General features: G+C 39.7%; 1 protein-coding gene across 2 annotated transcripts in view; it reads right to left on the reverse strand.

Annotated features, from left to right (window-relative positions):
• Nucleotides 1-103: 103 nt before the first annotated feature.
• Nucleotides 104-17,129, reverse strand: part of TP53INP1 (tumor protein p53 inducible nuclear protein 1) — a 28,336-nt gene continuing 11,310 nt past the window's right edge. Inside the window, exon 4 of one of the 2 annotated variants that reach the window (XM_003408397.4) lies at nt 104-16,123. In XM_003408397.4, the coding sequence (XP_003408445.1) occupies nt 15,874-16,123 (250 nt within the window). In that variant the 3' untranslated portion in view covers nt 104-15,873. The remainder of the gene's footprint in view (nt 16,124-17,129) is intronic. The other variant, XM_010588413.3, reaches the window with a different exon arrangement.

A 17,129-nucleotide genomic window follows, 5' to 3' on the forward strand; every position in this document is an offset into this window, starting at 1 on the left:
TTTTTTTTTTGGTGAAAATGTATACATATCAAAATGTGCTCCCATTTAACAATTTCGACACATATTGTTCAATGATATTGGTTATATTCTTCACATCATGTCAGCTTTCCTTTTTTTTTTTTTTAATTGTGCTTTAGGTGAAAGTTTTCAGCTCAGGTTAATTTCTCAAAGATTTATACAGATATTATCTTGTGACATTAGTTGCAATCTGCACAATGTGACAGTACTCTCCTTTTTTCCACCCTGGGTTTCCTGTGCCTATTTGTCTAGTTGCTGTCCGTTCCTGCCTTTTTGTCTTGGTTTTGGACGGGAGTTGCCTATTTGGTCTTGTATACTTGATTGAACTAAGAAGCATATTCCTCACGTGTTATTTTTTGTTTTATAGGCCTGTCTAATCTTTGTCTAAAAAGTGGGCTTCAGGAGTGGTTTCAGTTCTGGGTTAGTAGAGTGTCTGGGGCTATTTTCAATAATTCTTGTTGCTTATCACTATAAAAGTTCAACAACTTTTGCTTGTTTAAGTCACATATGATACTGGTTCCGCTCCATAATCTTGAGTAAAATGCTTTACAGACATACCACGATCAAGCTTCTGTAATCTCTTTACTGTCTGTGCTATTATTGTTAATGACAAATGTTGCTTTTCTTCTTTTTAGCTTCTCACTATTATCCATAAAGTTATCTTTGACTCTTTTTGATGTTTTCACCCAAACTGAAAATCTTCTGTTCTTCACCCTCCTTCTTCTCATGCCCTCTTCACCTCCACCCCCATTATACATCAATTCAGTCTTCACAGTATCTCCAACATCCTTCCCTTTCCAAACCATTCCCTATGTTTTACCCTTGGGAGGTGTTCAATAAATGCTGACCAACTAATAAAATTCATTTCCCTTTTTATTCCTTACTTTTAGATTGGAAACTTAGTTAAGTGCTAAATTTTATTTAAAACCCTTAGACCAGGTGTATTTAAGCAACTTTGGAACACATTCTCTTTGACTAGAACATTCAACAGCAAAAAAAACACCTTAATAAAAAACTTTAGTTTAAATTTTATTCATGTTTACCAAAAATCAAAACAAAACTTGTTGCCATTGAGTCGATTCCAACTCATAGCAACCCTATAGAACAGAGTAGAACATTTATCTTAAAGAGGAAATAAATTCCTCACTTATTTTAGGACTGCTTCCAGCTCAAGGAACTTGAAAATACAGTATCACCACACTAGATGTGCCAATGTAATTATTCAAATAAAATAATTTTAAGTGGCTATTACATTACTTCTTAATTGATTATACCCTGTATTTCTTGATTGTTACTTATTGTAAGAAGTCAAACACTTCAGGATGTCAGTCAGTTTGTGTGGTCACCCTGATTTGCTTTGTCATTTTCACACAGGCAAGGAATTCATAGTGTTGGGTCTATCCATCTGCTTTTGGCTACACTTAGTCCATCCCAAGGACAGAGAAGATGTAAGCCCTGTAAGCCCTCCATAGAATGATGTCCTTGTCTTCTCAGTTCACACCAGCACCGCCCCCCCCTTGCTTGTACCGAACAGTAATATCTGTCTCCCACAGGTCAGCTGCTTCAGCAGTCTTCCTGAGTAACACACAGCAAGTGAGCCCCGGTGTCCTTAATGTCGGCCTGAAAGGTTAAGGATTCCAGGTGCTCTGAGCCACCAGGTGTCATCTGAATGCATTAAGCACAATTCACATTATAAACCAATCATTTTAGCAGCTAAGTCTAAAACCTAGCAGTGAAAAATTAAGAAATCAACCCTTGGACCAAAACATTAGGACTACAAAGTTTCTAAATTAAGTGGGGCTGACTCAGAAGGGATCAATGGGCATGTCATTTTTTTTTTCATACAATTTCCTGTAACTTTATTCACTTAGGTAGGTCACACCTCATATTAAAATATTGTTCTTAGAGGATGTGGTCTCCAAATGAAAACTTAAAAAGGGTGAGGGAGGTTGCTCTGGGTGACAGTTTGATAGGTTATGCACTATATAAGAAGAACCATCTGGGTAGAACTCAGGGTGGAGTCTCTGTGATCACAGATTACAAGATCCTAACCAGGCTGCTTGTGAGGGCTGTTTTTTAGAGAGGCAGCACCGTGGAGCAGATCTCGGATCTGAGGTTCAAGTCCAGTTTCAAACACTTAACTAGCTGTATGACCTGGCCTAGGGCAAGTCTCAACCTCTCTGATGGCAATCCTGCTCCCCACCTCCCAGGATTGTCTTGAACAGTGAGAGAGAATGCGGATTAACTCACTTTGTTAACCAAAATCAAAAACCAATTCCTTGCCGTCAGGTGGATTCCAACTCATAGTAACCCTTTAGGAAATCCCCATAGGATTTCCAAGGCTGTCAGTCTTTACAGAAGCAGACTGCCAAGTCTTTCTCCCTCGAAGCAGCTGGTGGACTCAAACCACTGACCTGCTAGCCAAGCACTTAACCGTTGCACCAGCAGGGCTCCTTGGAGTGCTAACAAGCACTGTTAATGTTGTTAGATGAATGGGTGGAATACCTCCGCTGAGGGACGCCAGCGCCCCCGCTCTGCCAGGCCATTTGTAGCATTACAGCTGCTTCAGTGACTACCTGATGCAGAGAGCTTGCATCAGGCAAAAGCAAAGGAGTGTGCCTTTGCCCCTCCCCTAAAAGGAAGATGATGATGTTTAGAGGAAGCATCTGAGCAAAAAGGAGGCATCTTAATTAGGACAATTGTTAATTCTTCAAATGAGAACAGGGAGTAAGTTCAAACATTGAACATCTGATAATGTGCAAGGCACTGGATCTGCTAAATGAGGGTAAGATCCAAGAGTCCTGAAGTGCACTAAGAGTTATTAGATGTGCTTGGAGTGAACTCTGTGAGTGGGGGGCCTAGAGAAGGGAAGGGAGTTTTTACTGTATTTCATTGTATCTAAAATGCCACAAATTGTAAGAAACCCCATTTTATGTATCAATAAGAAAGAATAAACATTGCCAGTTACACTATGACATGCCACTGATGTATGGCACATCTGGATATCACAGGTGTTAAAATGAATAAATGTGCATCTTAAAAGTGATAGTGATGGTTAAGGTTGTGTGTTAACTTGGCTAGGCCATGATTCTCAGTGGTTTGGCAGTTATGTAACGATGTAGTTTGGAAGTTATATAATGATGTAATTTGGAAGTTACCTAATGATGCCATTATCCTCCATTTTGTGATATAATGTAATCACTTCCATTGACGTGATCTGATGTGGTCAGCCAGTCAGTTATAAGGGAGTTTCCTTGGGGTGTGGCCTGCATCCAATATGTTACTGTTGTTGTTAGGTGCCTTCGAGTCAGTTCCAACTCATAGCGACCCTATGCACAACAGAACGAAACACTGCCCGGTCCTGCGCCATCCTTACAATCATTATGGTTGAGCTCATTGTTACAGCCACTGTGTCAATCCACCTTGTTGAGGGTCTTCCTTTTTTCCATTGACCCTGTACTCTGCCAAGCAGGATGTCCTTCTCCAGGGACTGATCCCTCCTGACAACATGTCCAAAGTATGTAAGACGCAGTCTCGCCATCCTTACCTCTAAGGAGCATTCTGGCCACACTTCTTCCAAGACAGATTTGTTCATTCTATTGGCAGTCCGTGGTATATTTCAATATTCTTCGCCAACACCACAATTCAGAGGCGTCAACTCTTCTTAGGTCTTCCTTATTCATTGTCCAGCTTTCACATGCATATGATGCGATTGAAAATACCATGGCTTGGGTCAGGCGCACCTTAGTCTTCAGGGTGACATCTTCGCTCTTCAACACTTTGAAGAGGTCCTTTGCAGCAGATTTGCTCAATGCAATGTGTCTTTTGATTTCCTGACTGCTGCTTCCATGGCTGTTGATTGTGGATCCAAGTAAAATGAAATCCTTGACAACTTCAATCTTTTCTCCATTTATCATGATGTTGCTCATTGGTCCGGTTGTGAGGATTTTTGTTTTCTTTATGTTGAGGTGCGATCCATACTGAAGGCTGTGGTCTTTGATCTTCATTAGTAAATGCTTCAAGTCCTCTTCACTTTCAGCAAGCAAGTGTGTGTCATCTGCATAAAGCAGGTTGTTAATGAGTCTTCCTCCAATCCTGATGCCCCGTTCTTCTTCATATAGTCCAGCTTCTCATATTATTTGTTTAGCATACAGATTAAATAGGTATGGTGAAAGAATACAACCTTGATGCACACCTTTCCTGACTTTAAACCAATCAGTATCCCCTTGTTCTGTCTGAACAACTGCCTCTTCATCTATATAAGGATTCCTCAGAGCACAATTAAGTGTTCGGAAATTCCCATTCTTCGCAGTGTTACCCATAGTTTGTTATGATCCACGCAGTCAAATGCCTTTGCATAGTCAATAAAACACAAGTAAACATCCTTTGGTATTCTCTGCTTTCAGCCAGGATCCATCTGACATCAGCAATGATATCCCTGGTTCCACGTCCTCTTCTGAAACCAGCCTGAATTTCTGGCAGTTCCCTGTTGATATACTGCTGCAGCCGTTTTTGAATGTTCTTCAGCAAAATTTTGCTTGCGTGTGATATTAGTGATTTGTTCAATAATTTCCACATTTGGTTGGATCACCTTTCTTGGGAATAGGCATAAATATGGATCTCTTCCAGTCAGTTGGCCAGGAAGCTGTCTTCCATATTTCTTGGCATAGACGAGTGAGCACCTCCAGCGTTGCATCTGTTGGTTGAAACATCTCAATTGATATTCCATCAATTCCTGGAGCCTTGTTTTTCGGCAGTGCCTTCAGAGCAGCTTGGACTTCTTCCTTCAGTACCATCAGTTTCTGATCATATACCACCTCTTGAAATGGTTGAATATCCACTAATTCTTTTTGGTATAATGACTCTGTGTATTCCTTCCAAGTTCTTTTGATGCTTCCTGCGTCGTTTAATATTTTCCCCATGGAATCCTTCACTATTGCAACTCGAGGCTTGAATTTTTTTCTTCAGTTCTTTCAGCTTGAGAAATGCTGAGCGTGTTCTTCCCTTTTGGTTTTCCATCTCCAGCTCTTTGCACTTGTCATTATAATACTTTACCTTGTCTTCTCATGTGTGTCAGATTGTCGTACTGTGGGGGGGTTGTGTGTTGCTATGATGCTGGAAGCTATGCCACCGGTATTCAGATACCAGCAGGGTCACCCATGGAGGACAGGTTTCAGCTGAGCTTCCAGACTAGGACAGGCTAGGAAGAAGGACCTGGCAGTCTACTTCTGAAGAGCATTAGCCAGTGAAAACCTTATGAATAGCAGCAGAACATTGTCTGATATAGTGCTGGAAGATGAGCCCCCCAGGTTGGAAGGCACTCAAAAGATGACTGGGGAAGAGCTGCCTCCTCAAAGTACAGTCGACCTTAATAACGTGGATGGAGTAAAGCTTTCAGGACCTTCATTTGCTGATGTGGCAGGACTCAAAATGAGAAGAAACAGCTGCAAACATCCATTAACAGTCGGAACACGGAATGTATGAAGTATGAATCTAGGAAAATTGGAAATCATCAAAAACGAAATAACACGTAAACATCAGTATCCTAGGCATTATTAGTGAGCTGACATGGACTGGTATTGGCCATTTTGAATCGGACAATCATATAGTCTACTATGCTGGGAATGACACCTCGAAGAGGAATGGTGTCGCTTTCATCGTCAAAAAGAACGTTTCAAGATCTATTCTGAAGTACAACGCTGTCAGTGATAGGATAATATCCATACGCCTACAAGGAAGACCAGTTAATACGACTATTATTCAAATTTACGCAGCAACCGCTAGGGCCAAAGATGAAGAAATAGATTTTTATCAGCTGCTGCTGAAATTGATCAAACATGCAATCAAGATGCATTGATAATTACTGGCGATTGGAATGCAACAGTTGGAAACAAAGAAGGATCCGTAATTGGAAAATATGGCCTTGGTGATAGAAACAATGTTGGAGATCGAATGATAGAATTTTGCAAGACCAATGACTTCTTCATTGCAAATACCTTCTGTCACCCACATAGACGGTGACTATACACATGGACCTTGCCAGATGGAATACACAGAAATTAAATTGACTACATCTGTGGAAAGAGACGATGGAAAAGCTCAATATCATCAGTCAGAACAAGGCCAGGGGCCAACTGTGGAACAGACCATCAATTGCTCATATGCAAGTTCAAGCTGAAACTGAAGAAAATCAGAACAAGTCCACGAGAGCCAAAATATGACCTTGAGTATATCCCACCTGAATTTAGAGACCATCTGAAGAATAGATTTGTCGCATTGAACAGTAGTGACCGCAGACCAGACGAGTTGTGGAATGACATCAAGGACGTCATCCATGAAGAAAGCAAGATGCCACTGAAAAGCCGGGAAAGAAAAGACCAAGATGGATGTCAGAGGAGACTCTGAAACTTGCTCTTGAGCATCGAGCAGCTAAAGCAAAAGGAAGAATTGATGAAGTAAAAGAACTGAACAGAAGATTTCAAAGGGCATCCAATATATATGGACCTTTTGGTAAAGCTTGCTGGCTTTTGCTTGTTCTGGATCCAGCATCTGACTCATCATCTGACCTGCAGTTCTTGGGACTTAAGCCAGTGGCCTGCCATATTGCCTGCCAATCTTGGGATATGTCAGCCTCCACAGCCTGTGAGCCAGCAGCCTGCTGCCTTACCTGCTGATCTTGGATTCTTCAGCCTCCACACCCGTGAGCCAGCAGCCTGCCATCTGACCTGCCAATCTTGGGTTTGTGAGTCCCTACAGCTCCGTGAGTCAAGAGAAACCTCCAGGCTGATGTCTGACCCAAGACTTGGAACTTGCCAGCCTCTACAACCACATGAGCCATTTCCTTCAGATAAATCTCTCTCTCTCACACACATATATATGTATATATGCGCTTCACTGGTTTTGCTTCTCTAGAGAACCCAGCCTAAGACAGTGATAAACATGATAATACTACAGTGAGGATAGTGAAGACAAAGAAACACTGTAGAAAATCCAGAGAGGATATAATATCTAGCACAGAAAGCAGATCATTAGACAAGTATAAAAACCAAAAACCAAACCCACTGCCGTTGAGTCAATTCTGACTCATAGCAACCCTAAGTATAGTCTAGCAGGTGAAAATTTTAATCCATTTAATACTGTTTGTTAAGACATATTACAAGTAAAATTTAGTCAGCTCCAAGCACCCCTCTTACTGACCTGAGGGAAAGCCAACTGCAGCAATTATTGGAGTCCCTGTGCCGTCTCCCCCAAGATCATACAAGGATCCCAGTATGGGTTGCAAAAAACAAGGGGAAGGGCTGGACATGGACTTGAGTCCCCAGTGGCTGCTGTCATTGCTACTGCAACCCGGTGCTGCTGAATGCCCATCCTTAGGCATAGGGTTCTCTGGGATGCCGCTTAGAGCTCCACCCCACTGACCCCTGGCTGCCCCTGAAGAGCTCACTGCTGCTCCAAAAGCTATGTTGCATACCGACCAACCTCTGTAGGCCTCCCACAGTGATCTCTCATTTGGTGTACTATGTTTAACCAAGCCTGGGCCTCTGTATAAATGAAAGCCTTTAATTCCTCTTCCTGTTCATAGGCTCAGACACTCGTTAGGTCCAATTTCTACATTTAAGTACCTATATCCTCTCCTGCTCTGGGAGACTAGAGGAAAAGTACTCTAATTTTTTTACTGGGAGCCAAGGGGCTATAGAAATGGCCTAGTCACAAGTGATAGAGATTCCAACCCAAACTAATTTAAGCAAGAAGAGATATTTTAGCTCACCTAACGGCAAAGTCCAAGGGTAGAATTTGATCAAGATATTCATACTGTCACTAGGTCAAGGCTTCTCCTCTTCCCTCTTTTATTTCCTGTGCATTTGCTCTGTCTCTGATAACCTCTCCCCTTGTGGGGCAAAATAGTTGCTGTGGTTCTAGATTCGTGTGTTCTTGACTGAAGTGGAAAATGAGACACAGCCTCTCTCCCAGCAGGCCCGGTAAGGATTTCAGTACATCTCGTTGGCTTTGATTGGGTCACAGTCCTATCCCTGAGCCAATCACAGTGACCAAGGGCATGCCATATCTGATTGTTGTTGTTGTTGTTATTAGGTCCCATCAAGTTGGTTCCGACTCATAGTGACCCTATGTACTTCAGAATGAAACACTGCCCGGCCCTTCGCCATGCTCACAATCATTTTTATGCTTAAGCCCATTGTTGCAGCCACGGTGTCAATCCATCTTGTTGAGGCTTTTCCTTTTTTTTGCTGACCCTGTACTCTACCAAGCATGCTTCTACAGGGACAGATCCCTCCTTATAACACGTCCAGAGTATGTTAGACAAGAGTCTCGCCATCCTTGCTTCTAAGGAACATTCTGGTTGTATCTCTTCCAGGACAGACCTGCTCGTTCTTTTGGCAGTCCATGGTATATTCAGTATTCTTCGCCAATACCACAATTCAAAGGCGCCAATTCTTCAGTCTTCCTTACTCATTAACTATTGAAAATACCATGGCTTGGGTCCGATGCACCTTAGTCTTCAAGGAGACATCTTTGCGTTTCAACTTTAAAGAGGTCTTTCACAGCAGATTTGCCCAATGCGATGGGTCTCGTGATTTCTTGACAACTGCTTCCATGAGTGTTGATTGGGGATCCAAGTAAAATGAAATCCTTGACAACTGCAGTCTTTTCTCCATTTATCATGATGTCGCGTATCGGTCCAGTTGTGAGAATTTTTGTTTTCTTTATGTTGAGGTGTAATCCATACTGAAGGCTGTGATCTTTATCAGTAAGTGCTTCAAGTCTTCTTTACTTTCAGCAAGCAAAGTAATATCATCTGCATAACACAGGTTGTTAATGAGTCTTTCTCCAATCCCGATGCCCTGTTCTTCTTCATATAGTCCAGCCTCTCGGATTATCTGCTCAGCATACAGATTGAACAGGTATGGTGATAGGATACAACCCTGATGCACACCTTTCCTGACTTCCCATTCTTCGAAATGTTATCCATAATTTGTTATGATCCACACAATCAAATGCCTTTGCATAGTCAATAAAACACAGGTAAACATCTTTCTGGTATTCTCTGCTTTCAACCAGAATCTGACATCAGCAGTGATATCCCTGGTTCTGAATCTGACCTAAATTTCTGGCAGTTCCTTGTCGAAATACTGCTGAAACCGCTTTTGAATGATCTTCAGCAAAATTTTACTTATTATATTGATGTTATTCGATAATATCTGCATTGAGTTGGATCACCTTTCTTGGGAATAGGCATAAATATGGATCTCTTCTAATCAGTTGGCCAGGTAGCTGTCTTCCAAATTTCCTGGCATAGACGAGTGAGCGCTTCCAGCACTGGATCTGTTTGTTGAAACATCTTAAGTGATATTCCGTCACTTCCTGGAGCCTTGTTTTTCACCAGTACCTTCAGTGCAGCTTGGACTTCTTCCTTTGGTACCATTGGTTCCTGATTATATGCTATCTCTTGAAATGGTTGAATGTTGACAATTCTTTTTGGTATAATGACTCAGTGTCTATCAGTTTGTCGTAGTGTGGGCGTTTGCATGTTGCTGTGATGCTGGAAGCTATGCCACCGGTATTCAGATACCAACAGGGTCATCCATGGCGGACAGATTTCAATTGAGCTTCCACACTAAGACAAAGGAAGAAGGACCTGGCAGTCTACTTCCAAAAAGAATTAGCCAGTGAAAACCATATCTGATTGGCCATGTCTAATTTGTAGGCTGTCTTGGAACTTGAAGTAGTTAACACCATCTGAAACTAACATGGATCATGCAAAGAAGAACAGTAGATCCCCAAAAGAAAATTGGAATGCTATTGTCAAGAGAAGGGGAATGGATGCAGAATGTTCCCAAAACAATCTCTGCTTTACTCGATGTTTTTCTTAATAATGAACATACTACAACTGTGATGATTGCTGCAATAAGGGAAGAGTAGGTGCCACAGGAGTCCACTTAGGTCTTCTCACCTGACAGCCTCAATTGTCTCTTTGAAATAAAAGACAAAATCAGCTTTTGAGAGATAGGCCAGCAGTGGGTTAGAGCAGTGGTCTCAAAGTGTGTTCCCTGGACCAGCAGAGACAGCCTCACCTGGAAATTGCTAGAAACACACATTCTCGAGCCCCATTCCAGACCTACTGAATTAGCAACTTTGGAGGTGGGATCCAGCAATCTGTTTTTAACACGTTCTTCAGGTATTCTGATGTATGCTAAGGTTTGAGAACCAATGGATGAGGGCTTTGCTGCTCAAAGCATACGGCGCACCTGGAGGTTAGAAATCTGTATTTTTAATGAGATTCCCCAGGTGATTTCTTTTCATATTGAAGTTTAATAAGCACTGGGTTAGGGGTCTGGAAGAGTGCAGCAGGGGAACTGTATAGAGGGTCCATTGTCACAAGACACGTTCACTTTGAGTCTCCTACTTTTAGACTCCATGCAGTCATTGCCCTTGAGAAAGGATCGAGCCACTGGATTCCTTAGACATTCTAATCACCTTGTCAGTGGGCTCAGTAAGCTCGCTCTCTAAATTCAGCAGCCAAAGTAGCCTCTTTCAAGTTGCTCTTTTCCAGGTAAACTTTCATGACCTTATTTCATCTTTGGGGTGGCTCCTACTCTCACTGCCCCCAAGCCATCATCTCAACTCAGGAACTCAGATAATAAAAACCTGACTTGTGACAGGCTACAGTTCTAGAATGCTGATTTTCTTCAAGGATTCATTCATGTGGGAGTTATTCTTTGGGCCTCCTATTCAAGTACTCTGAATGTTTACTAGGACTCCGTAATAGGGGACATTAGGCATCAGGGGAAGGTCATATTGCCCTATCATGTTAATGTTAGATTGTGCCTGCATTTATCTGAGGAGATCCATTGAGATTTCTCCAAGCTAGCCAACAAAAAGAACCACTCTATTAAATTGTTTGCTTTTTAACATAGAGTGATTGGAGGTAGAAAGTAGTGGCTGGGGGTCACATTCCAATTTATGTTCCCCTTTGGGAGTATGCATGATTATTCATTTTAGGTTAGAACTTTAATATAGTAACTTTACACAAGTTTTTAAAAAGTGCATATTAAGCATATCTTTTAAAAAAGTAAAACTAAACAGCAACTAGTTTATTAAGTTTGTCTAGTTTTAAGACTAATGATGATAAAGTAAGAGAATCTGACAAATGTGAAGTTAAAGGACATTTTATTTACTGACAGATTAAAAACCATAATTTCCAGGTAGTGCAAAATGCACCACTGAACCGAATTACAAAGAACTGGTGTTAATACACAATGTTTAAGCAACGCTACACTTATTTTTGGCAAAGTGCTGTTTTGTTCAGTCTGTATATAAAACTGGCCCACCCATGAACCAATCAGTATAAAAAATTTCTATAAAAACAGAAAAAACAATTTAGACAGTGGCTCAAGAAAACAAGCTGCCATTTATGCATAGATTGATATACAGTATATAATCTAACCAAATGTCCCTTTTGAGTTTTCAAGTTGCTGAAAAGAAATTGTGTCCAGAAACACATTAACAAGGCACGTAGTATAATCTACAATACTACTCAGTCTCCATAACTTATGTCCTGCCCTTGAAAAGTGTTCACAATTTTACTTAAGGAAAAAACCAAAGTCACTTTTAATTTTTTTTTAAATAATGCACACGATTATTGATTAAAGTTCAAAACCTGTGGAGGAAAACAACCAAAAAGCAAACAAAACAACTCATACACACCAAGCCTGAAAACACATATCTAACCTCCCCAAGTACTGGTTTGGTTTTTAGAAGTCTACCTAGTTAGAGAAAAAAATACTAAAACTTTAGGCAAACACAGAACAATACTGGGCAATTAACAATTACACAATTTTAAAAAATGTAAGAAAATTTCTTAACGATATACAAAACATTATCCATTTAAGCTGCCTTTCTCTGAATAGTAACTTCTCCTCCCACATAAAGGATACTGTTGCAAATAAAAAAAGATATCCTTCCTTATCTGTATGCTTTCTTGTACTTCTCTCCCCACCCAAACCACTTCAATTGGTGTCAAATTTCAAGTGAAATTGGTACACAGCAAGGCTGACACCATTGTAGTATGTAAAAGTATGTAGGTTTTCTAAATAAAGCATTTTATATAAAATTTAAAGCACTATAAACTAAGTAGACAGGGATGACATTTATAATACATCAGCATGGCTGACAGCAGTGAAACCATCCATGATAGTAGCCCAGTTTTTAAAAGAATTTAACCAGTATGTATGGGCCTTATAAGACAAAAAGATAATTTTAAGGTAACGTTATAAATACATACTAGTATCTCCTAGCACAAGGAGCGGTCTCTTAACTGATTCTAAAAACAAAAACTAATACTTGGAAACTCTTAAACTCTCTCCACTATTCTATTTAAATTTAAATGTCTGTCTGCTAGTTGGAGTCCTTCATTTTTGTTGTTTGCAACTAAAAAGATGACAGTCACAAAGATACTCCCCCCCTTGCCCTTTTTTCTTAAGAGTTATATATAGGCAATATCATTTTCTTGAGGAGGAAGAGAAATAACAAACTCAGATTCAACAAAGACACGAAGATTACAAATCAGTGTACTACACAGATTTGAGAAGTAAGAAACAACAGGGAATGCCACAAGGCCCTCTCAAATTTTAAGCAAACTGTCTTCTCACTAGAATGGAAGGACTGATAAAAAGGAAGGGTATGTAAACAGGAACAGTTTGCATGGGAATCAGAAAAATGTACAAGAAATGAATGTTAAAAAAAAAAGTCTCCCTGCAGCCAAAAATCCAATCACTTTGCATCTTCTGTAGACCCCACCCCACACGCACAAACAGCCATATAAATGTACTGCCATGGAAGATAAAGAATGGTTCACCTTCAACTTACAGTGCAGTACATAAATCAGTTAGTTGAAGAAAAAGTAATAAACATATGTTATACCTTATAAAATATTTTATTAACAAAAACAAACATTGAGAACATGGCGCACTCTAAAAACTAATAAACTCATACATGAAGCACTGTGTGTGCGCATCACGTCTTCCAGGCTTTTTCTAAGTTAACATTCTATGTTAATTTAAAAACTGTCATACCTGCTAAATTCAGAAGGGTCTTATTTCTAAATGCTTGGATTTTAAGGGATATGCACTGAAGTACACTAACCCAGCAAAAGCCCACTAATATTTACAACAGCAAAAATAATAATCAACTCATACAATAAAATGCATTTTGGCCATGTTTCAAAGAATACTTAATACAACACAACACAATAGGCCAGCATAATTCTGTGTTATTGGCCTTATGTCTTGCACACAGTAGATGTCTGATAAACATCTAATAACCAAGAACTTCAACTGAATTATGTAAACCATTTTCTTCAGTTCTTACATGTGCCAACTGTAGACAGAAACTTTAGATACCGATACATGAACCACAGTGTGATACCACAGTGTGGTAACCCTTACCCTAAAAAAAAAAAAAAAAATTCCCAATGACTGAAATCATTTGTTTTCCAGATATAAAGCATATAAAACTAGGCCCAGATGAGGCAAACAAAAAGTCAATATAACTGATGGAGATGGAGATGTATTTAAGGGATCAGGAAATTGGAAGAAGAAGAAAAAAAAAAAAAGACCTTCCATTGCAGTTTTATATACAAATCAATTCATGCTGTCCAACTAATTCTCATAGCCGAACTTCTGCAGCTTTTGAGGTACTAACAACTTGCACGTAATGTATGGAAGAGACCCCCATGTGTTCAGAGGCTTACATCCAGAAAACATTGAGCTGGTCTATTTTCAAGTTACCAACATATGGCCCTATAACTGACATGGTGTAAAATATACTTTTAGGAAAAGGCTACCTTATCTCCCAACTCTGGTAAACACAAATAGTCACAAAATAACTTCTAGCTCAGTTCCACAAAACTTTACAGCCTTGGCTCCTAATTAGAAAACAAATAAATAAATGGATGTAGTCAAAACCGAAGGCAAATAAAGAGAGAAGAGGGGAATCTAGACTCTTGTTCTAATGAAACTTTCCTGGCACTGTATTGCAGCCAGTGGAAGAACAACCTACCACAACCACCTAGCAACACTATTTGACCTCTTCCAATTCCAACCACTCCAGTCTAGTCAGAAAAGAGCACAGCTCTTCACTGAAAAAGGAAAAAAAAAAAAGCCTCCCATGGTTCCCTGCATCAAACTGCTACAGGGTCATTGAAAACTATTAATAATACTTCATATAGCTATATTTTTTTTTCTTGGAAACATTTTATAGACGTGTACTATTTAACTCGGTTGCAGAGGAGTTGGAAAAATAAGCTGTTTATGAAGCTGATCCTACTGTCAGTAGATTGTGCTTTTGATTTTAAATGTGTTTGCTTAATTTCAAGGGGGAATCAGTGAGTGTGGATGGGAAAACCCATCACAACTGCTAAAATATAAAGTGACTGGCTAGAGGTAAGGAAATAGATTTTCTCTGTCAAGGTAACTGGCCTACGTGTGAATCGAACCCTGCACCTGGCCTCATTAAGCACCAATTCTGAAGAACAGTTGTGGCAGAAAAATTACCACAGGCCCCACCCCTATCACCAGATTATCAGTAGAGAGGCCTTCGGAATTTCACACAGGGTCCAGTTCTGGGCAGCACATACCCCCACTTCAAATCAGTACACAGTCCTCACGACAACTCTGTGAGGGAGGTAAATTATTACTCCCCTGCTGATGAAGGAAACAGAGGCCAGAGTGGTTACAGATTTTGCCTGAAGCCCAAGTAAAACAAAGAATGAAAACTCAAGGAAGCCAACTTGTTGCTCTTTGCTTACATGCTATGAAACGCTGTCACCACACCCCTTTCTATCCCCCGTGTTTGCCACTTGGCAGGACGTGCCACCTTGGAGGAGGATTTATCACTGTATCTGGAAATACAAAGCCTATCTCTTCTTCTTTGGGCAGATATAAATATGAAGTCACTTAACTACCTGGAGGAATATTTCTGAATTTACAGCTGATGGGGGAGGAGAGGGGTTGCGCAGAGCTGACAGGAAAGAATCAAAAAACAAAATACTGGGCTAATGGGTGAGTTAAAGACATACATTTTTCCAAATATAATTTCACAGGTTTAATTTAATCCTCTGCATGTGAGACGAACGCTTTTGTCCCATGATACCTGTAATGTCTGTACCACGTCACATAGTCACATTAGAATTACTGAATGCACTGTTCACTAAAACTTAATGTACCTGAACTCCAAAATGAACTGCATCACTAACCCGGAAAAAAAAAAAAAAAAAAAAAAAACCCACACAGAGAAATATATCAAGTTTTCTTTCAAAAGAAAGTTCAGCCATAATTCCATCATATCCATGGCAGCTGTCACCTGTTAATGCTCATGTTAGTGTGTAAAATGTATTTGTTATATACAGAAAAGATTATCAAGTACTGGTCAATAAAGTGTATGGCTGACCCTGAGAACAAATTTTTGCTTACTCAAAAGATTACGTAATATAAAACAAAATCGAAAGATGCCTGTTCTCGGACTTGGGAAGAAATGTCTTTAAAATGCCGACTAGCTCTCGTACGCCTTAATAGATTTAAAGACAGCCCCAAACACTGTAATTATGTTGATATGTTTCCAAAAACATTCTGAGAAGTTTTACAAAAAAAGTAAATGCTAAGAGAAAGGCATTATGTGATATATAAGCATGTAAATCTGCTTTTCAAGATAGTGTCTAAACACACCGATAAAACTGTGTGATTGGTCATCAGTTGGCTGTAAAGAGATAGCATCTTCATTGTACATCCACACGCATCCACGCACAAACCAAGAGAAGCCAACCAACAGAATCTGAAATTCTTAGTAATTGTACTGACGTGGGCAGGGCTGATGAACAACCCAGCCGTTGTGCTTGACTTGCCGAGAGTGGCAATCCCTGGTAAGATTTTGGCGACGAAGGCTATTTCTGTTCAGAGACGGTCTTTCACTATGTTCTTTTATCCACTGGGAAGGGCGAAAGCTCTTGGGTTGTTCCAGAAAAGCTGTATGAGCAGCTAGAGCTGCAACGTAGCAATGAATGTGCTGCCCCATTTCATTCTGAGCTTCCACTCTGAAACAGAAAAAAAAGTGGGAATGTATTAACAGTATGCTAATAATGAGATCGGTAAAATTTCCAAATAACAATGCACAGTCATCTCTCCAAATCTTTTACCAAGATTTTTTCATATTTTGGAAAATCCTATCACTGTCTACAATGCTGTTTGCGGTCCCTGACTCACATATACAGCACATCTGTTATCAGTTTATATTATTGTTACATGTCATATATTACACTAAACTATTATATTACATATTATATTATAGTGAATCTATATTATGTACAAATGTCTGTCACCCTTAGTATTTCTTCTATTGTAATATTACTACAAAAAAAAAAAAAACCTAAAACCAAACCCATTGCCGTTGAGTTGATTCTAACTCATAGAGACCCTACAGGACAGAGTAGAACTGCCCCATAGGGTTTCCAAGGAGCGCCTGGTGGATTCCAACTGCTGACCTTTTGCTTAGCAGCCGTAGCTCTTAACCACTACGCCACCAGGGTCTTCATATGTATTAAAATAGCTATTATATTATTTAAAAAATAAAATTGGAAGTTACTTAGCAATTCAATTTGCCACACTAATTTGTCTATGGTTGAAGAGAGCTTAGTGTCTTATGGCTGACACAAATTATATTTTGTGACAACAATGATTAACAAGAAACCAACTAAAAAGCCTTTAGGTTTAAAGTAACAGCAGTGGAAAGAAGCAGCCAAATTTTACTAGAAATAATGCTATTATAATCCACAGGTGGTTAATTAAATAGATTGTATCATAAAACAATGCTTTTACACTCTGAATTTCAACTATAGCATGAACTCACCTATGCTTTTCTGGAAGGAAAATATTTGAATATCTACATTTGCAAACTCCTTTGTAAATACTGTGTATTTTAATTCTCACCATAATCTTAAAAGGTAAATATTTTTATTCCCATATTTTACTAATGGGAAAGCTGAGGCTCAGATATGTTAAGGTCACAGTTATTAACTGACTGAACCAGGATTCCAGTACAGG

The sequence above is a fragment of the Loxodonta africana genome, chromosome 14 (genome assembly GCF_030014295.1).
Source record: "Loxodonta africana isolate mLoxAfr1 chromosome 14, mLoxAfr1.hap2, whole genome shotgun sequence".
NCBI lineage: Eukaryota > Metazoa > Chordata > Mammalia > Proboscidea > Elephantidae > Loxodonta > Loxodonta africana.